The sequence below is a fragment of the Cyprinodon tularosa genome, unplaced genomic scaffold, assembly GCF_016077235.1.
Source record: "Cyprinodon tularosa strain WSP-4 unplaced genomic scaffold, ASM1607723v1 ctg186, whole genome shotgun sequence".
Classification (NCBI taxonomy): domain Eukaryota; kingdom Metazoa; phylum Chordata; class Actinopteri; order Cyprinodontiformes; family Cyprinodontidae; genus Cyprinodon; species Cyprinodon tularosa.
The window spans coordinates 1,743,207-1,769,284 of NW_024038652.1; the positions used below are offsets into that span (position 1 = coordinate 1,743,207).

The 26,078-nt window shown below is 38.6% G+C and overlaps 1 protein-coding gene across 1 annotated transcript in view; it reads right to left on the reverse strand.

The window, feature by feature from the left end:
- Positions 1 to 5,467: 5,467 nt before the first annotated feature.
- Positions 5,468 to 26,078, reverse strand: part of LOC119781949 (collagen and calcium-binding EGF domain-containing protein 1-like) — a 69,122-nt gene continuing 48,511 nt past the window's right edge. The window contains exons 3-11 of the mRNA XM_038282605.1: positions 17,748 to 17,800; positions 15,108 to 15,242; positions 14,812 to 14,949; positions 12,906 to 13,039; positions 12,222 to 12,330; positions 11,966 to 12,105; positions 10,642 to 10,677; positions 7,468 to 7,503; positions 5,468 to 6,100 (exon numbers count right to left, since the gene is read on the reverse strand). Coding sequence (XP_038138533.1) covers positions 5,918 to 6,100; positions 7,468 to 7,503; positions 10,642 to 10,677; positions 11,966 to 12,105; positions 12,222 to 12,330; positions 12,906 to 13,039; positions 14,812 to 14,949; positions 15,108 to 15,242; positions 17,748 to 17,800 — 964 coding nt within the window. The 3' untranslated portion in view covers positions 5,468 to 5,917. The remainder of the gene's footprint in view (positions 6,101 to 7,467; positions 7,504 to 10,641; positions 10,678 to 11,965; positions 12,106 to 12,221; positions 12,331 to 12,905; positions 13,040 to 14,811; positions 14,950 to 15,107; positions 15,243 to 17,747; positions 17,801 to 26,078) is intronic.

A 26,078-nucleotide genomic window follows, 5' to 3' on the forward strand; every position in this document is an offset into this window, starting at 1 on the left:
TGTTGAGGAAGAGAATGAGTTCTTTGCCGAGCTGAATGCGCACTTTCATCCGGTTTGGTCTGCCGCGGTTTCCCTAGCGTTGTGAACTCGCAGGCGCGCGCTTTCAGGAAATCCTATACACTACTGTTTATGCTCTAAAAACATTCTAAATGACTTCGTTTCGAGTAAATTCTGGATGCTACCCACTCAGGACACTTGGAATACATTGGGCGAGCAGTATGGAGGAATATTGACACGTTTTTTGTGGACTTTTATGGACCTTTCTGTCTCGGGCTCCGTAGACCTCCATTATTTGAATGTCAGCAGACAGCAAGAAGCCTCCCAGATCTCCAGATGCATTTGAGATATCAAAAAAGTACTCCAGAGTGTTGTTCAGCATGGGGGTGAGTAGAAAATGAAGGCTAATCATGTTTTGGGTGTACTATTCCTTTAAAATGTTAAAAACAGTCAGAAAAATATGTTTGCTTTTATTATCCTGGTGCCTAAAATTTGTACCACATACCTGAAAAACGCTAACATCTACTTCCAGCCGCCATAAGCATTAGGGAAAAAAACCCAATAGGTGACCGGACCTGCGGCAGCTTCTGTTTGGGATTCCTAGTGACAGAGCACCGCCGGTGTTGTGATCGTAATCTTGCTGAACTGATTGCAAAGACAATGTTTAGAGGTGGACTTTCTCACTTAAAAACTTCTTAAAACAACTTTTTAACCACTGATCACAGCAAATATAGCAAAGCCACTCTCTGCTGTTGAACACAGGAGCAGCACAAGCATCTGGACACATTTTACTGGACGCGCTTCAGGAGCATCAAATGGCCTTAATGAGTATAAGCATCAAAAACAATACAGCAGAGACGTCTTTGCTCCTGAAAAATTAGAATTACATATTTTACCTATATGACCAGCTGTTGAAAGAGAAGTGCAAAACAAGCAAAGGCAACCATAGATCATTCTACTTTCTGTTTTCTACTAAAATGTAGGACCATCAATTCTCTTTGCCCAGTAAGAGGGAAGAAAAAGTAAACAAAAAAAGTACAAACTAGGAGAAAAAAGGTCTACATCAGCACAGCTTTGACCAGGTGGAGACAATTCATGAGGGAGCAGCATTTTAAAACAGACATGGAGATTTCAGGCTTTCTGCTGGACATGTGTGTTACTTCAATATAAAAGTAATGTTTGTTTTAGGATTATGTTAGAAACGAGGCAGTGTAGTCCAGAAACGGCTCTGTCCTACCAGCAGTGACCGCCAGCTGGTTTGTTATCTGACACTTGATAAGCTCCACTGCAACTGTTATCAGTCGCTGTTTTTCTTCACAGAAGTCAGAACAGCAGGTGACCATACTCTTCTTTCAGCTCTATTCTCTGAGAGACTTTCCATTTGTTTTTCATCATTCCTTTTGTCAAAGGGGATGGAGGTTTATGTTTTCCCTTTAGTCAGAAAGAGTGATACCAGTTTCCTGTCACTAGAGCCGCAAGCATTCTTATGAAGAAATATATAAAATAAAAAACACAGAATCGTAGAATAACAGTATCGTTCAGTACCTCATCACCTGACAGGACCGTTCAACCCATGCAGGATGTGACATGATGACATTTATTACACTGTTAGCTTCAATAATAGTTACTAGGCACTTGAGGCAAGGTACCAGGGTACACTCCCTGGTTGTCTGTAATTCATTATCGAACCACTAGATCGCAGTAAATCTGATACACTGGGGCTTTAAGGTTGAAAGTCAGGCATGTATTCAGACCAGGGATTTCAGTCCTCGTTGTCTGGTGCCCTACACCTTTAAATATGAATCTGTGCTTAAACACACTAAAACCAAATTATTAGGTCCTTTGCAGGAATGTGGAGATCTTGAATTCAACTGAAGGGGTAGGTATGCCCTTTGATTTGGACCTGGGATGATCTGAAAGGTGCAGGACAGCTCTCAAGGACTGGTGTCCTTTTGAAATGTATTGTAATTCTTTGCTATGGAAGCCAACAGACTGTATTTTAAAGCCTTCAGCTGATCTGAAATGCTGCAGCCAGTTTTAACGAAAATTTAAATGTCAGATTATATCTCTACTACCCTAGCTATTCTTCACGGCTTCCTGTTGAATCCAGAATAGAATTTAAAATCCTCTTCCTCACATATAAAGTCCTAAATAACCAAGCTCCATCTGATATCAGAGATCTGATTGTTCCTTTTGTTCCTAACAGAGCACTTCGCTCTCAATCAGCAGATTTCCCAGTGGTTCCTAGAATTTCTAAAAGTAGAATGGGAGGCAGATCTTTTAGTTATCAGGCTCCTCTCCTGTGAAACCGACTACCAGCTTTAGGCCCCGTCCACACGAAGTCAAAACGAACACGAAACGCTAATATTTTCCAGAACGTTTGTCGTAAAGACGGAGACGTAAAATAAATGTGATCGACCACACGAATGCATGAAAACGCTGCAAAATGTATGCCAGGCCTGTAAGTGGCGTTGTCGTGCCAAAGCAAAAATAGGCGACGAAATGTTGGGCATGCGCACTAATATTTATTCATGGTTGCCCTGCGGGTCCATTTTCGTGGTTCAGTCAAATTCAGGTGCTGAACTATGTCGTCGATATTACTCTGTTCTTCCTGGAGATATTCCAGAAGAAGAAGATTCTGTTGTAAGCCCGACAGCAGGGTGAGTAGCATGAGCAGCAACCATTCAACACAGTACGGCGCCATTGTTGTTGTGATACTGTGTCGCGCATGCGTGTTTAGAGGCGACGCTATGACGCATGCGTGTAAAAAAAAAAATGCGGTTAGAGCTTAAAGATGGAAACGCGAAAACGGCGTTTCAGAATCTTCCCACTCTGAAGGCTGAATAAAAAAAAGATTGTTTACAGACCCCCGAAACGCCGGCTTCGTATGGATGAGAGGCTGGTTTGGTGAAAAATTTGTGCGTTTAGGCCAGGGTTTGACTTCGTGTGGACGGGGCCTTAGTCCGTGAGGCAGACACCCTGTCTACTTTTAAGACCAGGCTTAAAACTTTCCTTACTATGGTACTCTATAGTGAGAGTGGCTCAGGTTATCCTGAGCTATCTCTATAGTAATGCTGCTATAGGCTTAGACTGCTGGAGGACATTGAGCCTCCTTTTCCTCATTATGCTTAATTCTATCTGTATTCTCCCATTCTTTTCCTGTTTGGCCGTGACTCCATCCTGCAGAGAAACATCAGATGTGCTTCTGACATCTTTTTTTAGTGTTTAGTCGTTTCCCTGCTAGACATGGCAATGGGCTTAGCTTTTGCTGTGATTAACTCGATGTGCTTTACGGTTCTTTTCTAATAAAGAAAGTATTTACAGATCAATGCTTCTGTGTTTCTTTCTGTATGTCTGCTTCTATCTCCTTGAACCGCAGACGGCTTCGACTGAAGCCCCCAACAGTGAGCCTGGATCTTCTGGAGGTTTCTTCCTGTTCTTCTCCTCTGTTGCAACATCCATGCATGCTCTGTGTGAGGGATTGCTGTAGACTCACAATACAATGCTAGCGAATAACCCCTGTCACCATATGGAGGAGTTTGTCATGGAATTCTATGACTTAATGCAATCAGCTGGTTTTCCTTAGATAAAAATTTTTTAACCAATCTGACTGGATGATCCTATGAAATTGTTTCGATAAAGTGCCTTGAGATGACGTGTTGTGAATTGGTGCTGGATAAATAAAGTTAATTTAACTGAATTTGATTCAGGCGTGTTGGAGCAGAGAAACAACTTAAACTTGCAGGATGAGGACTGGCCTTAAGTCTATCAGTCTATGTGTAAGGAATCAATTCAATGTATCGGTTTCACTTGTGAAATGTTATTAAGTTTCTACGGATAATTAATTAATCAATAAATATAGAATAACTTTTCTTAGGTGCAACAGGGGAATTAATACCAATGCTACAAAAACTTTGTGCGCTGTGAACTCTGTTGCCTCTGCTGTCCCCTACAGACAGACAGCAAAGCCTCCCATTGCATGACAACCAGCAAAGGAAATGAGATCATCTCTTTCAGTCCCTTGCCTTTCTCTTACTGACACGGTTTTCAAATTGTTCACGTTGTTTTTCCTGATCCCTGTTGACCTGCTGGTGATTGTACTGAGAACTGTGACCGCACGGCAGGGGGCGGAGCTGTTGGGTGAGAAACCTGCAACCTGCACGCAAAGGTACTGAGGACACGAACACATACTGCACCTGCATATTTCACATCAACAAACTGTATGTGAAAATGGATGTGGTTTGTTTTCATTAAAGGAATTCACACAGAATCCAGCAACAATGAACCAAAATCAAAAAAAGACCACATGCTGACATCTGTCCAAGTCTGAAAATTCAAATTCGCCTTTTTTTCTTTATTTGAAGTCCAAACAGTCCCTCTCGGTGGTGTCTGGCCATTAACCTGCCTTCCACGTCTTTATATCCAATTGCTCTGACCTCTGACCTCTTACATTTCCACTATGCACATGGCAAATGGAATAAGGCTGCATCAGTATAAGGGAATATTTCCTACATTCAGTTTTTTTTCTAAGGTGCTGAGAGACCAAATATTTAAAGCTATGTAACTAGAGAAACATATGGGTTTAAATGGAGGGAATCTTTACTGAGTGAAGTCAGTTTTGTAAGAATTTTGTTTCAGACTTAATCAGTGACTTAGCATCCTCTGCTGGCGGAACCGGGTGAATTATGTTTTATAAGGCAGATGATGGGGAAAAAAGCTTTTGGAAATATACGGTCTGTAATTTCTGAGATCTCTTTGAAAACCTTTAAAATAAAAATCTGTAGGAGTTTTGTTGTATTGTATTTACAATGAAAACACATATATCTCAAATTAAGTCAATTAGTACAACTAATCCTGGTGCGGTTTCATTATTCATGCAACAAAGCACTACAATTTGAGAAAAATAGATATATTTGATGCATCCAGCTTTCAGATTATTGGATTTATTTATTTATATTTATTTTTTGTTCTCTTTTTTAATACAAACTCATATTTAATTTACAAAAAACAGAACATATTTAAATACACCTTTAATGTGAAATGAGCTCTTAACTTGAAACTGTTTGAATAAAAAAAATAAACATTTATTTCTATGAAATTTAATGTATTTAACCTGTTTACATGAGTGAAATGTTTACAAATTTAAATAAAATGATGAATATAAAAGTGTCATTAAAATAATTCCTTTGTCCGTTTTTTAGGTGAAACCATGTCAGTGACAATCTTCTGTATTTAATTTTTGCATCTTTTCATATTATCAAAGCAACAGATGCCAACAGTTTTTAGTTTCTACATCCTTTTTCTGAGCACAAATGAAGCTGTAATTATCTAATGAACAATTATGACCCGACAGCACTCTCATGAAATATTATCTGAGTTTTATCCCAGATCGGCTGTGGGTCCAACCTCAGTGCTGGACACTGCAGGCAGGTGCAGGAAAGGCAAACAGTGCAGGTTCTGATTTGTTTTCTTTTCTTTTTTTGTAACTAATTCCCCTGCAGGCAATCCATCAGTGGCAAAGCAGAGCTTCTATGGACGGACACAGGAAGGGGAAGAGATGTAGACGATAAAATCTATCGTTTGAAGTGGTTCAGCTCAAAGGCAGAGCTCAGAAGCTCAGACAGAAGGGCTCATGTTGTATCTTTCTCACATGATGTTCTGCACACACAGGGCTGGATCACACCCACAGCAATGAAAGCCAGTCAAACGGTGTAAGAGAGAGATTTTAAATGTCTGTTTTCTCTCAGTTTCACAGTTCGAAGTGAGTAGAGTTCCACCAAGACTCATGGCTACGTTCAGTTCAGCCCGGCTGTGAGCTAAGGTTTAACTGACAAGTTCAGGTGTTGGTTTTAAAACAGAGCTCAAAGGTAGGCACTGGTTAGGTCTGCTAGCCTGGAGTCTGTGAATGCTGATGTAAGGGTCAGGTTTTAAAATCTCCTTGTCCAGAGGCCCATTCTACAAAGTCTTCTTCAACACTGGAATGAGGAGGATTGTCCAGAGAGATTCCCCTCCGTTCTCCAAACACCTTCTCCTGAAGCTCAATGATGTCATTCCTGATGTCAGCCATCATCAGCAGAAGGAAGTCAAAGGAGCCGGGTGGTCCCTGCAGTCACACAAAAGGTGGGTTATGCAGATCAATGGTAAATGTTTTACTCTTACATGCACAAGGACCATAGCACATGAAAAGAGAAAAACTCTGCAGACAGCGCCATCTACTGGCCAATTACTATAAATTCACAAATATTTTTATTTTTTTAAACAAACACCGACCAACTGTGAGAAAAAACTCTGCATCACACTAATCTTTCTGGGTAACACTGATTAATAACTGCAGTTTAATTAGGCTGCCAAAGAGAGGACATCTATAAGGACACTTGAGCCAAAATGGAAGTGCATCAACCATTCTCATGATAAATGCAGTTTGCTTCCTATCATATTTTCTTTAGCATAGCGACCTCTTCACATTCCTAACCACTGCAAAGTCGCTATACTGTCTGAACGATGTTTGTGAGACAGGATTTAGTGTATAGACACAGCCCACCTCACAGAGTTAAATAAAAACTCATTATTTCCTGGCATGTACTCTGTCTACCACACCCTTATGTATACATGTTCATATTTTCTAGGTTTTATAACAAAGAGCTTCAGCCATTCCCTACATTTAAGTAACGCTTGCTTTTTTAGTTCCTTTCCAGAAGACTCTAGTTCCAGTTTGACAGTCATTCATATGCTTGTCTGTGAAAAGGAAAACAACAGTAGGTCGTCCGGATTTAGCACAGTAGTTCGTACTCTTTATTCTACCCTGGATAGTGCTTTTACTGCTGACCCCTCGAAAGGAAAGGATAAGAAGGTAAAGTCTACAATTTGATGGTCGGAATGAGTCTGCCCCTGTGTTTAGGTATCTGCTACCACTTTGGACCAGCAAAGTGAGAACTCTTGGATTCACTAGTAAAGACAAGGAAATAATCAACCAACTAGATTAGATCAGACATCAGGGAACCAGAGATATGTCTGATCAGGTAAGGGTCGGATCTGTTTGGTTGCCTAAAAATAAATTTGTACTTAAACAGCTCTCCAGTTAAAAGATTGCCAAAAACTGGCGCTCTGGGTCACATGACTCTTTCAGCGACGGATCCAACCAGCGACGGATCCAACACTCTAAAGTTACATAGGAAAGGTTTACAAGAAGAGCAGCCTGCCCAGACCATCAGTATGCGCAAAATGTGGAATGTTGACCTTGAAAAAAACCTAAGCAGTGTTGCTGTAAGCTGATCATGGATGACATAACACCTGCAGGGAAAGTGTGAAGCCACTATCTAAGTACAAACAGGTATGATACATCTACCATGGACAGCCAATATCTTAAAAAAACAGGAAGGATTGGAATAAGGCTTGGTGAACATTTTAGATCTAGATACTAAAAACCCTGAGCATTGCTTCCAAGCAAAGTATTCTCCTTATGGTACTCACAGGTGGGCCACTCGGTCCTGGAGCGCCACGGTCACCCTGTTGGAAGAAAACAGCAACACTTAACCACCTTGTCTCAACTCTATGCAGAATTCATTTTGCATAGGGTATATTGTCACACATGGACTGCTTTGCTAGTAGATGTAATTTAAATTAAGTCCAAAAGAAAGACCTACAAAACTACACCAATTCATTCCTGCCACCCAACAGCCGCTGCTTGATAAATACATTATAGTTATTTCTGGATTTTGTTGAACCAATAGGAAATAAATCAACATAAAGCCAACAAATCTAAGACTGAAATAACTTGTCTATATATTCTGTTCTTTAAGAACAATCAGAAGATTTAGATCCTGAAATGCTGCCATAAACTAAGTGAATAAAGATGAACTAAGCTTGATTATCATGTGTAAGGAGGATTTTCCTAAGAAGAGATAATACACAAAACATATCCAATGTATACTACATAAGGATCTGCATGTTATGTCTCCATTAAGATAAACATGCTTAAGTAGTAGATTGTTAAAAAATTTATAAATTCACGATTTGGCGCGATATGGATGCAGGCCAGAGCATTCACAACAGCACACACAGGTACTACTATCTGTAATGCATTAACGTAACACAGACACAGAGGTCTTTTTCCCAAAGCAGGTTTAACAAACTCAGGCTTAAATCCTTAACTCTGACTTGTTCTAGCCTGGGCTTGGAGACTCTGAGTTTTTGGTTTTACAACAGCTGGTGTGAGTTAGTTTAATCAACTCTGAGTAGGTTCAGTCAGATTTGAAAGCATGTGTAACAAGTATGAAAATGAATTATGATTCAACAAGTCACCATGACAGCAGGCAACAGGAAGTGCCTATTTCACCCCACTGGAACTAGAGATTTTAATAAATAAAAAAATAAAAAAATGTGGAGAATGTGTTTAAAAAACAGAGAAACAGCATTACAACTGAAAAGGAGAGGAAGATGGCAAAGGAGAAAATTGTTTCTCGAGTTAATGTGTAGGTTTATATGTAATCTGGTATGGCAGGCAGTTTTGACATTTATGTATAGGGTTGTCTCTGTTGGGATCCAGAGGCTTGCCCACCAGAGGGCGCCGAGGATCCCATCCTGATTGTTTTTACTTCTGTTGGGATCTGGGGTGCTGTCTACCTTCCTCCACCAGAGGGCGTACTGGATCTCCTGAAGCTGGAGCTGACTTCACCAGCTGCTTCTCATCTGCTCATCAGGGGACCAGTACTTAAGTGGGCTGTGGACAACACTCTGGTGCCAGAGTGTTTTGCCAGTTATGGTTAGCAAGCCTGAGCCAACCTGCCTGCCTGAATCTAGACTCCCTGATAACCTGAACCTAACCTGTTTTTGTCCTCTCTGCTTCTAGGAAGAACCTGTCTGAAAATAGAAACTCTGGAAGGGTTTCCCTGTCTGAAACCAGTCTGTCTGATCGGGGAAGAACCCTAGGAAATTGAACCTGTCAGCCCTCAGCCTGCCGTCTGCCTCTGGACCCTCCAGGTTTCCCACTCTGCCACTCTGCTCAAATCTCAGAACAGGTACAGACCTTCACTCAATCAAACCAACAAGATTGCCCGGCTTCTGCTAACCACTCTGTCCCCCTCTGCAGAGAAAATCAGTTGTGACCAGTCCTGGACCAGATTACCCCAGAATCAGTTCTGTGTTTCAACCAGTGTATTTCAATAAACCTTTTGAACTTTTTCCCCTGTCTCCGGTTGTGTTCTGCATGTGGGCTAGCAACCAAAACCCAAACATGACAGTCTCCTGTTTCTCCATTTGTAGAAGATATGATTATTCTTGGTTAAATTCCTTTTCCCAATTGTAACAACAGATATTCTGAATTACATTTTTGCAGCAGAAGCTGATTTTCAGAAGGTAAAGAAAAATGAAATTGTACCAGTATGAATCAAGTTTTATATACTTAGAAATGTTTACACATTTTAAGTGGCCATTTTGACATTTATTCGCTTAACTGAATGTCTATTTATGATATCTAAAAAACATTTCTTTCTTAATTAAAGTAATACAAATAATGACCAGTAACAACAGAAATATGGAGACTTGAAGTTTGTTTCTAGACATCCAGAAAGTTTTGTAATTTTTCAATATTTTCACAAGGGAAAATATATTTCAGTTTTCAGATAAATAAACACAGTTTCAGACAAATATCAAACGACCTGCCACAGACAGTTTTAATTACAATAAAATTACAGGGAAACTATTTTACTGGTTGAATGGTAGTGGATCAATGTTTTGTGTTTAGGTAGGAGCCGGTGAAGATGAAGTATAAAAATGTTGTTCTAATAGATAGGACCTGTTCATCATCTCATGGGGTTCATCCATATTTTCATTCTGCTTTTCATCATGCAGTAAATATTAAGCGGCTGTTTGACTGCAATTGTTTTCTACAATGCTGTCATCACATATCAATTAACTTTCACAGATATCAAGTTCTGATATCTATTATCTAACTCTGCGTAATTCTGTCTCCTTGAACCCCAGGTAGCCTCAGCAGATGGCCGCTCACACTGAGCCTGGTTCTGCTGGAGGTTTCTTCCTGTTCAAAGGGAGTTTTCCTCTCCACTTTCGCTACAAGCATGCTTAGTGTGAGGGATTGCTGAAGAGTCAATGAGTCGATGCAATCAACTGGTTTCCTGAGATAGAAAAACTTGAACCAATCGGACTGGATGATCTGGTTGAATTGTCTTTGTACAGTGCCTTGAGATGGCTTGTGTTGTCAATTTGCACTATTTAAATACACAGAATTGAATTGTAATGCTGCAAATGTGAGGGCTGATAAAGTCTGGATGTGATGGATTGTGAGGTGAAAATCTGAATATGAATGTATAAATACTTATTTCTCAGTGAATATTGCTGCTCATTCTTGAATAAATTCCTCGTCTAAAGGCATAAATAAAGACATGCTATGTTTGTGTTTTTAACACCTAATATATAACATATCTAGTAAAATATTTTCTTTTTAATGTCTGCACAAAACCATGACACAACTCTCCAAACTAAATTAGGAAATAATACAATGTGATTGTTTACACTGAGTTTACTGAATAAAACCTTCTCCCCACCAGGTTAAGGAAGCAAACAAACTTAGAGTTTTGATTAAATTTGACCTTAGGTGGCTATAACAGAATCAAAAAAAGTTCCAACCTTTAATCCGTCTCTTCCTGGCGCCCCAGGTGGTCCCTGTAGGAGTGATAAGGACATGATGATTTGCTCTTTACGCTTATTTCAATTTCCACGTCTGATGGTACAAATCTGACACAACTATCTAATCAGAAGAACACTGTGTCCTGCTGCTTCAGATCAACATTTTTTTCACAGATAGAAAAGCATCATAAATAGAAAAAGGGAGATGATTCCCGATGTTTTCATGACCAAAATGAGTTTTATAAACTTCACATTACAAATCAGAAATTCGGCTACTGTCAGTGGTGTTCATCTTTGTTTACCTAATTAGTAGAACTGGATGGACTGTAAAGGTAAAATTGTACTTTTTTTGAACATATTTATCTTTACTTCATCTTAAACGTCTCAAAACAGAAGAGCAGTGGAGAAAGTCTTATGAATTTCCAAAACAAACTGAGACAGAAAACAGTGAAGCCAAATGATTTCTTTCTACCTCTCAATGAAGCTTTATTTATGTTTGATTCATCACTTACAATAATGATAAAGTACATTAAAGTTTGTTGTTGTTTTGAGCCAAAAAGTTAAAAAAGAAGAAGCTTAGAGGTAGTAAGTTTAACTCCTCCAAATAAGTGGCGAAATCACTGCTCTTTTATATTGATGCTGGAAAGGTTTTTTTTGTTCTAAAAGCAAAATTTTGGCATAATTGCTGCTTTAAGTGGGTCGCTCTGTCAGTTAAAGGCATGTTTTAGAGTCTCTATACTACAATTAACAATTAATCGATTACTAAACTAGTTGATAGTTGTCGCTTATTCACGATTTATTGTTTCGGCCCTACTTTACAGTATGTTATTTGGATGCGTTATCATTTAATTTGGAGCTATGAACTTTAAGGGAGATAAATGCATTTTCAGAGTACTGTATGCTGCAGAGAAAAGATGCTGCTGGCTTCTCCACTCTTCTGACAAAAAGCTCCCCAACAGAATTCTTTTTGATCTTTCAAAGATTCAAAAAGGTCTGATTTCAGATTTTCTTTTTCTTTCATCTGCAGGTTTTTTATTGCAGCCGTAGTGATTAACGATATCTGTGGTTTAGAGAAAAACTCCACTGTCTGTCTGAATGTTGTTCCATTAATTCATGTCAACTTTGATTCCACTGTAAGGCTCCAAAACTTTTACTGTAATGAAGTAATGCTTGAGAACTGAAGCAGGAATATTTGGGTCATAAACTCATATGGTGATCTAGTTTTATGATGAGCAGGTGTGCAGGATTTAGGTATTGATCTAATGCTCTGAAGTAGAGACCTAAACCCTAAAGCAGTCATTGTTACACAGATGGTTTTTCCTACCACTGGACCCCTGCGGCCTCTCTTGATGTGCCTGAGGTCTGGTTCTGGTCCCATAGGCCCCATGTCTCCCCTCGGACCCCTTGGACCAGGCGGACCCCTCTCCCCAGGCTTGCCGTGGCTTCCTGGTTCTCCTGGATGTCCTGGTAAAGACAAACAGATGACATTTAATAGAGTAACGAGGCTTTTACCAACGTACCAAGAACATTTCCCCTCCAATAGTTGAATAAATAATCCTCCTTTGTCATCTCTTCCTTACCTGGGAGACCAGGAGCCCCTGGAGGGCCAGGTAATCCAGGCAGACAGGCGGTGTCCATGCTTTTCCCCCCTCGAGCCGGTTTGTCGCTGCTGTTAGCCAAACCAGACACCTAAAAACACAACAGAGAAAGAAATTTCTATTAATGTTATCCTTCCCGGGCTGCTCAGTGGCGCAGTGGTTAGCACTGCTACCTTGCAGCAAGAAGGTTCTGGGTTCAATTTCTGGCCCAGGGTCTTTCTGCATGGAGTTTGCATGTTCTCCATGGGCATGCATGGGTTCTCTCCGGGTACTCCGGCTTCCTCCCACGGTCCAAAAACATGACTGTTAGGTTAATTGGCTTCTCTAAATTGTCCTTAGGGGTGAGTGTGTGTGTGAACGGTTGTTTGTCCTGTGTGTCTCTGTGTTGCCCTGCGATGGACTGGCGACCTGTCCAGGGTGTACCCCGCCTCTCGCCCATTGACTGCTGGAGATAGGCACCAGCACCCCTCGCGACCCCAATTGGGACAAGCGTGTAAGATAATGGATGGATGGATGGTTATCCTTCCCTGCTGCCTGATGTTCATCCGTTACTCCGTTTACTTTGTTCACAGAAATTTATTCTGGAACTGTGACGTTAAGCTCGCTTTTCATCAATCAACAAAAAACGTTTTGGTTAAAGTTCTTTAAACTGAAGGGATTTCCTACCTGGTTGTGTGACTGTGTGTTTCCAAGCCGCAGCTTGAGCTGAAACAGGCTGCTTTTCATGTTCATGAAGTCCTGACAGGTGAACGAGCAAGAACCAGCACTCATCAAGGTGTCGGACTTTCCTGAGGAGCTTACTGCGGGACAAAACAAAGACTCTTTCATTTTCTGCCATGTAGCGCACTATATCAAAACACATCAACAAAAAAACAAAAACAAAAATAAAGCACTCAACAGCAATGATTTTATAATAGAAATGTTATAATGTTCTGAACCCACTTAGCATCCTGATTAAACAGTTGGGTCTTGAAATCCAACACGGAAAATTAAACTGAACGATTAACATTTATTTTTAAATGCTCGAAGATAAAAAGATTTTGTAGAAATATTGGCATAGTTGACCCATAATTTGGGTCATGAGTCGTCTCTGATAGCCTTTCGTTGGTTCAAGGATAAGAAATGCTGGGTCTCTAATTTAGAGTAATAGACTTCAACAAACATTTAACTTTAATGGAAGATATTTTAGTCACACAGTCCTGGTTACTGCTCACTTCTGCATTATATGTCTCCACAATCTAGATTATTAAACCTTCAACACTATAATGTCTTTGTAAACAGACATCAGGGCTAAAAGACGGAGACTAGACAAAGGTAAAGAATTTTTTTTTTCAGATGTCAAAGTAGTTGTTGCTTATAATAATAAAATTAAATATCTTACAAACCTCTACTTGTGTTTTTAGGAATATGTAAGCAATGCATTTTTTATTTACTTTTCTTTTTAAATGTTTAGTCCTGTTTCTCTCTTACACAGTTATGGGCTCAGCTTTTACTGTTACTAACTATCCTTTATCCCTTTTCACGTAGAAACTGGCTCAGAGATCATCTGAATAAACAGTTTCTTTCATAGAAAATCACATGGGGAGCTAGTTTAACTTTTCTAACATAAGTGTTTATAGAATAGTTCTTCTATGTCTCTTTTTGTACAGTATGTCTGCTTCTGTCTACCTGATCCCACAGTCGGGCTCGGTAGATCTGCTGAATCTTTTTCCCCCAGTTAAACAGTTTTTCCTCTCCACTGTTGCTGCATGCATGCTTACTGTGAGAAATTGCTTTCAAAAACAAAATGCAATTGAATATCTGCTGTCGCCACAAGCTCTTCCAAGAGAGGCGAGTCCTGCAAACTCAATATCTCGATGCACTCAGTTGGTTTTAACCAATCTGACTGGATGATCTGATTGAATTGTCTTAGTAAAGTGCTTTGAGGTGACATGTTCTGAGTTGCATCTATTTAAATAAAATTAACTGAATTAATCCGCTTCCTGATTAACATTTTTATATTACAGTAATCATGCTCTTCTAAGTTGGTCCAAATGCTCCAAAAAGCATTAATAGTTTTCATTTTTGAGTTTTCACAAATAGAAAAAAAGGTTTTATTGTTGTGTTTAAAGCACTGAAATTTCTGTTTATAGTTTTAATGTTCAAGGTGATGGTCAAATAAAGTCCAGATTCTTGGAAAAAAAAGAAACAAGAAAAACATAGTCAATTTGTTTGATGCCAATTAAGTTCAAACACGAGGGGGGGGGGGGAGGGGGGGGGGTAGACCATTTTCCCTAGAATGACTGATCAGTGCTTAGTAAATAAGCCCATGTTCGTTCCTAGTCATTGAAATCATCAGTACAGGGAACTGCTAACTTTGGGTCCATCAGTAAAAATAAAAAACAAATTAAAAGCAAACAATCCTGGATACGCAAATAAGATAAGAAAAGGCACAGCTGTAAAACGGCTTTTAATCCAACTGCTTGTGTTCACAGAAACCAAGTGGAAAACCCCCTTCCCCAAAAAAACAAGTATTTAAAGAAGATTGAGTGTCATGATGGTGATCATTTTCAGGTGAAACACATGAACTCACAGTTCCGCACGGGGATGCAGGAGCGCTGGTCTGGAGCCAGGATGTACCCGGTGTGGCAGCGGCACTGAAAGCTCCCGACTGTGTTCACACATTCATGGTCGCATAGACTTTTACCAGACGCCTCGCACTCGTTGATGTCTGCATGTACATTAAGCAGGCAACAAACAGAGGAGGTACAGTGACATAAAAAACCATTAACAACCTAAACAGATGAGGTTGTGAAGGCTGATATTATTATCTGTTGGTCCAATTTTTTATGTGTATTTCATTAGAGGAACTGATGAAATCAAACTTACCCAGGCAGTAGGGAGACTTGTGGGTACGGTGTCTTTCCCTGTCGAAGCGATAACCAGGGTAACATGTACAGACGACGCGACCAAAGTTATCAGTACATTGCTGCTCACACGGTGACGCCGCACACACATCAACACCTGCAAAAAAGAAGAGTAGACTGACTCGTTCTGATGAAATACATCATTATCACGTTAAATAAATAGTTGTAAATGTTTATTGAAATGAATAAATGTACCATGCAATATTAAAATGTAACACTAAACCATGCAATATAAAAATAAATCATTAAATGAGCCATAAGATAATGAAATACTGTACATCTTTAAAATGATGGCATTAAATAATGTAATTTCTTTAGATATAGATTAACTTACATTCATGACATGATTTTAATCTGCATTTATTCATATTATAATCCTTATTTGTACTGTTAACTTCACCTCAAACTCAGAGGGTGGGACTTGGTTTCTGTTCATAATACAGTGTGTGATTGGCTGCTTCTCACTTAGAATAATAAGGCAACATTTTCAGGTTTTCTTTTGCTTTAAGTCAACTTTTTTTACTGTAAATTTTTACAGTAATTTTCTAAAACATGTGGCCATTTATAACACATTGGGTGAGAAACTCCAACCTCTGAGATAGAAGTTGAGTTGGTGTTAGTCAGTGGGCGGGGCTAACTGATTCTGCTGACGTCTGTAAAGGCCTCCCATCACACCAGACCAGAGCAAGCTCTCTCCCAAGATCATTAGATAAATTGCAGATAAAATTGGGCTATAAAAGGCTGGAGTATCTCACCCAATGATGAGCTGGAAAATATATAACAAAATCTTTTTTGGAAGTTTTTCTGCTTTTCCAGGTATAATACTGATTTTAAAGGTTAAAAAAATTATTGGATCTCAGAAAACATTGCCAGATCATTTTCAGTGAGAATCAGCCAATCAGACATCGGGGCTTCTATGGACGTCCCGCCTACATTTATTTATTGTGTGCCTCGGTGCAGGAGCATGAAATAAACTATTGAATCATAACATAAGTTTATCCACTTTTTAAAGTGAAATGAATATATTCAGCTGAAGACAATTATATGTATTAGTTTAAATAAATTGATGACACATATAAATAATTATTAAAAAGATATGTATCAATTATATTGTGGCACTTATTGCCCTCCATATACTCATCTCTTCATACACTATAGTGAGCGCTCCAGAAGATCATGGGAGAACATTCATCTTAACTGAGGTGATAAAACCTTTTAGCTCTTACCCTATAAACTTTATACAAAACTTAATAGTAACTCACTGTCTATTTAAGCTTTATAAAGCTTAAATAGACAGTGAGTTACTATTTAGTTGTTTTCACCTGGTAAGGTTGCTTAAATTAGAGCAGTAATCCCGACATTGTATAAACACACAGAAAATATTCACTGTAACTTTAAGATGTGCACTTTTCTCTCAATTCATTGTTTAACTGAGTTTTGCTAATTCAGTTCAAAGAGAACATTCCTCTGATCCCTACAGGCCTCATTTCACAACTGCTGAAAGTTTTAGTGAAATGGAGGTACGCAGCATTGTTTTAATCTCTAAAGAAAAGTTTTCCTGGTGTGAGTCCATAAAGCTTGCTTCCAGTAACATGGAACAATTATTATTATGTTTTATTTACTGAAATCAGTGCATCGCTGGTTATTCTCAGGATAGAGAAACAGCGCCCCCTGGTGGTTAGTACAAAGAAGTAAAGATGTGCAGATGTTATTGCTTTAACATTTTAGAAGTTATATTTCTTCATGCATTTTTTTTCAACTTACCCTCTACAAAAGCATTATTTGCTTGCAAAAATAATGGAATAAAGTTCACTTGATACACATGAAGGATCAAAATAAAAAAATATGAGCCTCACAGCCTAACCTGACAAGCATTAATATTGTTTCTAAGCACCAGCAGGGTGATTTTCCACAGACCTGTAGACAACTTCCTTTATTCTATTTCTTCACCTTACAAATGCTTTGTATTTATTTGTTCTTTAGCTAATGATTTTTGGAGGCCCCAGAGCATCATTGCAAAGATCTCACAATAAAAAAAATATAATAATCATAGCAGGAAGACAGTAATTACTGAAAAGCAATTACCAGCTTCCATTGGGGGAACAAAGAAACAGAAGAAGAGTTTTTCCTTCCAACAGAACAACAGCCCTAAATATCCGGCCAAAGCATTAAATTAGGAAACATGTTACTACTTTTTGGAAATTACAACCCTTAATCAGGCATCAAACATTCTTATCATGAGTCCAACTGTAGTTTATGATATTTGATGCACCTTTTTCAAATAGCTTTAAGCAGGACATCTTTTAAATGTTTTAATCATATTTTCTTTTACTTCACATTTCTGCTTTTGATATGTATCATTTGAAATACTCAAACATACACATTTGTGGTTACAGTAAAATAAACTGTATCGGAAGTGTGTATTAATACTTTGCCTGGTACTAAAGTTTGCATTTTTTTTTAGGTTTTCCCCTAACCATTGCAGAATAAAACTTTAAATAATATAATAGCAAAACAAAAAGAAGCATCAAAGTCATGATTGAAGGTAAACATGTTAGCTCAGATTGTGTTTTATGAGCAGATCAGTGTATGGTTTACCTACTTTCAGGAATGCACTGGCCCATCACAAACCTGAATCCATCACAGCACTTCCTCCTGTATCAATAAAGAACAGAAAATTAATGCTTTTACTGTACATTTTTTTAATAAGATCAGGAAGCCCAGGATTTATTTACACAATTAGTTTTCCTTCCAGAGGATAGGAGGGTAAAAAGCAATATAAATCCTTGTATAAGTATCTGTTTATTTTAAGAGCCTAACCCTAACATACTGTTGTAAAGGAGAACATAACAAAAAAAAGAGATTTGGAAAATAAACATTTCCTTGTTTGTGTTCCTATCAGGACACATACATGTATTTATTTGCATGTAATACAAGATATCTGTGGCCCATTTCAATGACTTAACTGGATTTTGCAGTAAAAGCAGCATTTAGCTGAGGTTTAATCACAACATGAAAATTAAATTATGTTTAAAGTATAAAACTGTTCAACAGAACAGAACCAGCTATAAGATGAGTGAGGGAATAGGCAAATAAAACCCTGCTGAGAATTACATTATGAAGCTGGTGGATAAAGTAAACACAGAGTGAACTGCTGTGCTAACAACCGAACGTCTGATAAGAATAACTGCAGAGAGTGAATGCTGATCTTTCCATCTTGAGTCAGAGGACAACAGAGGACAACTAGATGGAGCGACCTACAAATCAGAAACGGTGAAGCAGTGAAGATCTGGACACCAGCCCTCATTAAGAAGCTTTCAGGCCATTCACCCTTAAACGAACTCAGAGCTGCTGTACTAATGCTGTGTCTATGGGGGGGATTTTGTTCCATTATTGCTGCAAATGAAGAGCAGGCTTTGTAAATGGAAATTTAAAAGAAATGACATACAGAAATAAAAACAAAAAATTGTTAATAAAAAAAAAGGTTTAGAGTAACTTTGCTGTTGTTGTTTTTTTTAGATTTTCATAAAAATATGTATTTTAAAACAGCTTTTTTAAACTGTTTTTTAGATTAAGTTTTTTAGGTTTCTTTATTCTATTTTTTTCATATTTATTAGTTAGTTATTTTCTAAATTGTATTTTTTAATGTATCTTTTTTCAAATTTCTTTTTGTCAGGTTGAGTTTTACTCACTATCTTCTTTTCAAAATGCGATTAATAGGTCATATTCCCTGCCGCGGGCTTTCCTCTGGATTGAGGAGCCAAGACACATTTCTATGAAAGGTTATTTTTATTGGTCAACAGTGAAGATTTTTAATTGGCTTGAAGAGAAGAAAATATCTGGGGAATAAATGCAATTCATAGAATTCAATCTGAAAAAAAGGAAGTAAAAAAGGAGTATTTATTGGTTTCACGGGAAGTGACGATTTTGGGGTTTTATCCAATCCAGGCTCTGCTTTCTCACTGCTTACCTCAACAGATGGAGGCTCAAATTTCAATTGGCATTTCTCACAGAGGCTGAAGCAGCGTCCTGCTGCTCCAGAGAAGAGGGGAGTTCAAGAGTGGAATAAACAGCTGATTGATGCGCAACATATTCATGAAATCAGGTGCATTTTACCACATATTTAATCCAGTTTAATGACTACATTTATGAAATTTGACAATGCATATTTTACAAATAATTTTAGGAAATTTCAAAGTGAGGTTTAGCCTCCCTATTATTCAGTAAGAATTTGCCACTGCTGTAGAGCCGTTTACTTTAATAACATCACGTGGTCTTCAACCACGCCGAGCTGCAGCTCTACCGCAATGTAATGCAAGATGGTCAGGCTCTATTAAGTAGCCACCTTGATTTTTTTGCCATGTGGCTTTTTGACAGTTATGCAGTACTCCCAAAAGGTGGAGCCAAAACTGTTTATGTTTGATATCACTCCCAGTGCTGGAATTCTATTTAGGCTCAAAATTGTAAATCTAAACACTATCAGGATGATGGATGGTTGGTAAAATTAAACTTTTTTCTTCATGATAAAATAGTTTTTGGTCATTTTTGCAAAGACACACAACATGACTAAGCACCTTCAATTTTAATTATTTTCATCAACAATAATAGCAAGAAAAGGAAGAAAAGTTCCCCATTTGTGCAAGAAAGAGTTTTTTTTCTTTGTAACCACAATGATTTCAAATGTTTTGGAAGCATCAGTCACCCAGTGAACCCACAACAATCCACCACATACTGCAGATGTTACAGCAAGAAGGAACTGCAAGAACTCAGAAAGTGACCACAAATATCACACATGAACGTCACGCAGACAATGAAGGAAAAGCCAGAAGGCGATTTAAAATGCTGCATCATTCACAGACCACTCTCAGATAGAACGTGTTTTTTTCCCCCATATAACCTATAAAACATAGAGGCTGGCCCACACTGATGAGATCCAGATGAGGACAGCTTTAATCTGCAGCCTGTAGCTGGGAGCACTGAGAAGGTTGGATAAAGCCAGAGGTGGAGGTGAGGTGGAGAAAGTAGAGGGAATGCTAACATTAAGACAGTCACTCATTCAGTCGATCCATCAATCAGTCACTCAGCTCTTCTAAGATGGTTAATGGCTTACAGATGCCAGAAGCTCTTTACATGAATGTATGCAAGAAACAAAAGGTTTGCCTGAGTCTTACCTCCTCTATGAAAGTAAGGAAGTAAACTAATGGATTTGTTCATAGTGAAGAGCAAATAGTGCCACAGTAGATGAGTATGGAGAGATTGTGGCTCGGTCACATGTTAGGGGTTAGTCTGACCCATTTCTGCATCTCAGTTCAGATGTCTGAATTTCTTCCTTCCCATAATAACCCTCCCTTAAATGCTTGAGCTTTTTCCCATTTAGTAATTTTGGCTCTCTTAGGTGTTGTAGGATGACTTTATGTGTTGTTGGCTTGTTTTTTTGTATGTGAGAATGGTTTCAAAAAGAGAAAAAGAAAAACAGAAAAACCTTTTTTAAGAGGTTTTACTCTCTTTGCCACAGAAATCAGAGCCATCAAAGAAGACTTTAAGATATTCTATTCTACGACTGAAGGTAGAAAGCAGGCTTGTCAGAGACCTTAGCTTCATCTGAACGCATATTCTGGTTGTTTGTGCTTAAACAACAATGGTAAATGGCCTATATAGACTGCTGAATGTTGAATAAAACGAAAAAAAAAAAAAACGCTGAATGTTGGAAAAACTGTAAATCGTATCTCAGGCTTATGTTTACATCTGATCACCATTCTTACATTTTATCACTGCTGCACTTTGGAAAATATAAATGTCTTGAGAGCTGTACTGAACGAAATTTCATTTTGCATATAACCTGTGTGTAGAAAATGATAATAAACTTTGTCTAAGTCAAACGACGATACAGAACAATAAAAATGCGTCATTGCTCCTCACTTCAGAGAAAAGTCCACCGAAGAACTAAAGAGAATGTGATCTATAAAAAAAAACTATTTGAAAATATGCAATTCACACAACTCAATCTGAAAACAGAAATTTGATTAATTAAATTTGAAGAAATAAAACCTGTAAAAACATAAATAAATTAAAAATAAAAATAAAAAAATATGAAAAGAAATTTCAAAAAATTAAATCTCAGAAAACACCACAGATACCAGGAAGGTTTTCTTTTATTTAAATTTTTTCAAATATCCATTTATAAGACATGTTCTTTGCTTGCAACAATAAGGGAACAAAATTAAGACCATAAGTTTACTCAGATCCAGAGGGAAAAAATATTTCATATGTAGCTACCTTAAATCACCACAGCTCCAAGTAACATTTCAGATTACAGTGGGGCAAAAAAGTATTTATTCAGCCACCAATAGTGCAAGTTCTCGCACTTAAAAAGATGAGAGAGGCCGGTAATTTTCATCATAGATATACCTCAACCATGAGAGACAAAATGAGAAAAAAAAAATCCAGAAAATCACATTGTCTGATTTTTAAAGAATTTATTTGCAAAATATGGTGGAAAATAAGTATTTGGTCAGTTACAAACAAGCAAGATTTCTGGCTCTCACAGACCTGTAACTTCTTCTGTAAGAGGCTCCTCTGTCCTCCACTCGTTACCTTCATTAATGGCACCTGTTTGAACCCGTTATCAGTATAAAAGACACCTGTCCACAACCGCAAACAGTCACACTCTAAACTCCACCATGGCCAAAACTAGAGAGCTGTCAAAGGACACCCGAAACAAAATGATAGACCTGCACCAGGCTGGGAAGTCTGAATCTGCAATAGGTAAACAGCTTGGTGTGAAGAAATCAACTGTGGGATCCATTATTAGAAAATGGAAAACATACAAGACCACTGATAATCTTCCTCGATCTGGGGCTCCACGCAAGATCTCACCCCGTGGGGTCAAAATGATCACAAGAACGGTGAGTAAAAATCCCAGAACCACACGGGGGGACCTAGTGAATGACCTGCAGAGAGCTGGGACCAAAGTAACAAAGGCTACCATCAGTAACACACTACGCCGCCAGGGACTCAAATCCTGCAGTGCCAGACGTGTCCCCCTGCTTAAGGCAGTACATGTCAAGGCCCGTCTCAAGTTTGCTAGAGAGCATTTGGATGATCCAGACGATGACTGGGAGAATATCATATGGTCAGATCAAACCAAAATAGAACTTTTTGGTAAAAACTCTACTCGTCGTGTTTGGAGGAGAGAGAATGCTGAGTTGCATCCAAAGAACACCATACCTACAGTGAAGCATGGGGGTGGAAACATCATGCTTTGGGGCTGTTTTTCTGCTGAGGGACCAGGACGACTGATCCGTGTGAAGGAAAGAATGAATGGGGCCATGTATCGTCAAAGTTTGAGTGAAAACCTCCTTCCATCAGCAAGGGCATTGAAGATGAAACGTGGCTGGGTCTTTCAGCATGACGATGATCCCAAACACACCGCCCGGGTAACCAAGGAGTGGCTTCGTAAGAAGCATTTCAAGGTCCTGGAGTGGCCTAGTCAGTCTCCAGATCTCAACCCCGTAGAAAATCTTTGGAGGGAGTTGAAAGTCCGTGTTGCCCAGCGACAGCCCCAGAACATCACTGCTCTAGAGGAGATCTGCATGGAGGAATGGGCCAAAATACCAGCAACAGTGTGTGAAAACCTTGTGAAGACTTACAGAAAACATTTGATCTCTGTCATTGCCAACAAAAGGTATATAACAAAGTATGGAGATGAACTTTTGTTATTGACCAAATACTTATTTTCCACCATATTTTGCAAATAAATTCTTTAAAAATCAGACAATGTGATTTTCTGAATTTTTTTTCTCATTTTGTCTCTCATAGTTGAGGTATATCTATGATGAAAATTACCAGCCTCTCTCATCTTTTTAAGTGGGAGAACTTGCACTATTGGTGGCTGACTAAATACTTTTTTGCCCCACTGTAACTAAACCACAACTACTGATAAATACAGATCATTTAAGCCTGTTTTATGGCCTTGATCCAGATGGTTTAGATTTTGCACAGGCAAGACAACAGAGAGCCTTTTGATGGGAAACCAAACCGCTGGTAGACTTGTGAGTTTTTCCACGCAAGTGAATAGACAAGGACTAACCCTAGTTAACAATACTCTTCTTCTCCATTTACCGGCAAATATAAACCAACTCTGTTGCAAGCTACACTAAGAGCAGGATCATTACAGCAGCTGGTAAAGCTCATGGAGCCACACCTACAGAGCCGAGTTAAATCATGGAGGCAAACTGAAAGTTTTGACATTTTTCTATTAACAAACCTAATATTCTTTTATAGGATCATTTGTTTTAGACCAAGATTGTGCAGAAAGCAGATGTAATGTGTAATGAAGTAAAACATAGTTGACATTTTGTATAAATAAAGATTTGAGAAATGTGGCATATATGGTCATTTACTGCCCTATACTCACCCTGATATATAAAATCCTTCACAACTAATTTCCCCTCAGAAGTCACCCTAACGAGTAAAGACAATTAAACAGTTTGTAATGTGTTTTCTGTATAAATACCAAAGTCCTGGATATACTCATATGTCATCACGTATTAAACGTAGACTTTACATCCTTCAGATGGCTGGCCTTAAATTTTTTTTCTGATAAATGTCTCAACATGACGTTTAAACAACTTAAACCATGGTAGTTTAAGCATGTTTAAAAAGGTATTTTCTTTTCCTCTGAAAAATTTCATCACTTCCCAGATGCCCCACGTTGGGCATACATCATAACACCCAGCATTCCTGCTGTTGACAACATGTGTGCAAAATCTTACATCGATAGGACGAGATGTTGCTGCCATATTGTGTTTTTTATTAAATCAGCACATTATGCCAAATATGTGTCCAAATGTGTCAAATTCTGTTTCATGCATTTAAACATGTTTTAGAACATGGAAATATATATATTTATCTTATTCTGTAGGCTACAAAGTTTCTTCTGAAGTTATTTTTTACTTATTTTTTTTCCATCTATTTTCCATCACGCTTATCCCAAGTGGGCTCGCAAGGGGTGCTGGTGCCTGCCTCCAGCTGTCCATGGGCGAGAGATAGAGTAAATGAGGCATTTACTCTATCGCCAATTTATTGTTGGTAAGGTTTATCACAGGCATACTGTTAGAGTTAGACAAGCGCACCCTTTCCGAGGCTGTCATTCTATTGGCTGGAAAGGTTGCTAGGCGACGATCCGATCCAATCTGAGAGAGAGCAAAAAAAATCCGCAAGCAGAGCCTACAGGTTTGCGAGCGTAACAGACTCGAGCAGAGCGCTGTTTGTGCGCGAAGCGAAGGAGGCAAGCGAGAGGAGAAAATATCTGTGCAAGAAGCATTAAATCTGAGAGAAGAAACAAAGATTTGAGAGAGAAGAGAAAATATTTGAGAGAGAGCGCATGTTTTGAGTGTGAGCATAATAAGTTTTGAGTGCAAGAAGATGAGATTCTTTTCTCAAATTGAAATTATGTGCTCTTGCATTATGGCAGGATAATTCTCCCATAGGTACACCCTGGACAGGTTGCCAGTCCATCGCAGGGCTGTCAACCTGTCGGCCTTCATTATTATTTATTATGAGGTTAAATCTAATTTGTTACGCACGACAATGTGAATGCTGACCATGAGCATGACAAATTGTTTTAAAGCTCTTCTTGATGGCTCTCAATCATTTATGGAAACGTCTCTGTGGTAATTGCTCTGCATGCCCCACTGGACGACTTCTTTCACCGGGCAGGGTTCGTACGGGTGCTGGAAAATCCTTGAAAATGCTTTCATTTTTACGTTGTGTTTTCAAGGTTTGAAAAGTGCTTATATTTTGGATGAAATGCTTGAAAATGCTTGAAATTGTAACTATTTCTTTCGCAACAAATACCTATCTAACTGAATCGTAAGTTTATTAAATGGAGAAATAAAATGTTGGAGAGCCCGAAAATGAAACCTGCTCGCTTATGTGTGACTGCGATCTGCAAGTCTATTTCCATGTGTGACTCCGCCCCCATGAAACCACTACTGCACCATGCCGGGAGGTTGTCGTTTCAATGAACGTTGGCTGGAAGATGAAAAATACAAATTATGGATTAAAAGGGGACAAACCCCACGAGTTGCCTCTTGTAAAGTCTGCAAAAAAGATGTGCAGCTTTTCACAATGGGCGAGTCTGCGCTGTCGAGTCACATGAAGGGTGAGTCATAGACTTATCCTTCATGTAACTGAAGTAGCCTAATACATGTTAACGTTAGTGCCTATTTGTTTACGCTAGTAACTGCTAGCTAGGAATTCACAGGCTAAGTTACTGAGTGACTGAGAGTACGGTGCGATAATGTAATGTTAGTACTGCAGTGTTTCCTGCAGCACGGCGGCCGCCTCGCCAAACTCACGCTACTGCCTCGCCAACGTTTAAAAAAAACAATAGAAAAACAAAGTTTTAATTCATTGCCAGGCCCAGACCTTAAAACAGCATTGATAACTCTACGGCTGATAATACTGAACTGCGACACCCTCTGGTTGGTTATCTTACTACGCCATGGCAGAGAAGTAATTTTCTTTGATCATCCGAGGAGACGTGTGGGGGGAAAAAAAACGTCTTCAAAACTTGTGTTTTGCTTAAATATCTGATCCTTCTGCTAACACAATTTTGGTTGTTTATAGCATCTCTTTTAATGCAATGAAAACACTAAATAATAATTTTGACTATGTATTGGTATGTAATTTACGGTGGCGTAAGGTGCTGGAAAAAGTTTTAAAATGGATCTTGAAAGTGCTTGAAAAGTGCTTGATTTTGACTTTGGAAAAGGTGTACGAACCCTTAATGGGAAACTGCCAGCATTGGATTAGCATGTTTTGATCAGAAAAGCTTTATTTTTTTTATTTTTTTCTGACAGAAAAACAATTTTTAATGGATTACTCTGGGGAACCAATAGGCCTATGTGGAAGGGACAATATATTTTTC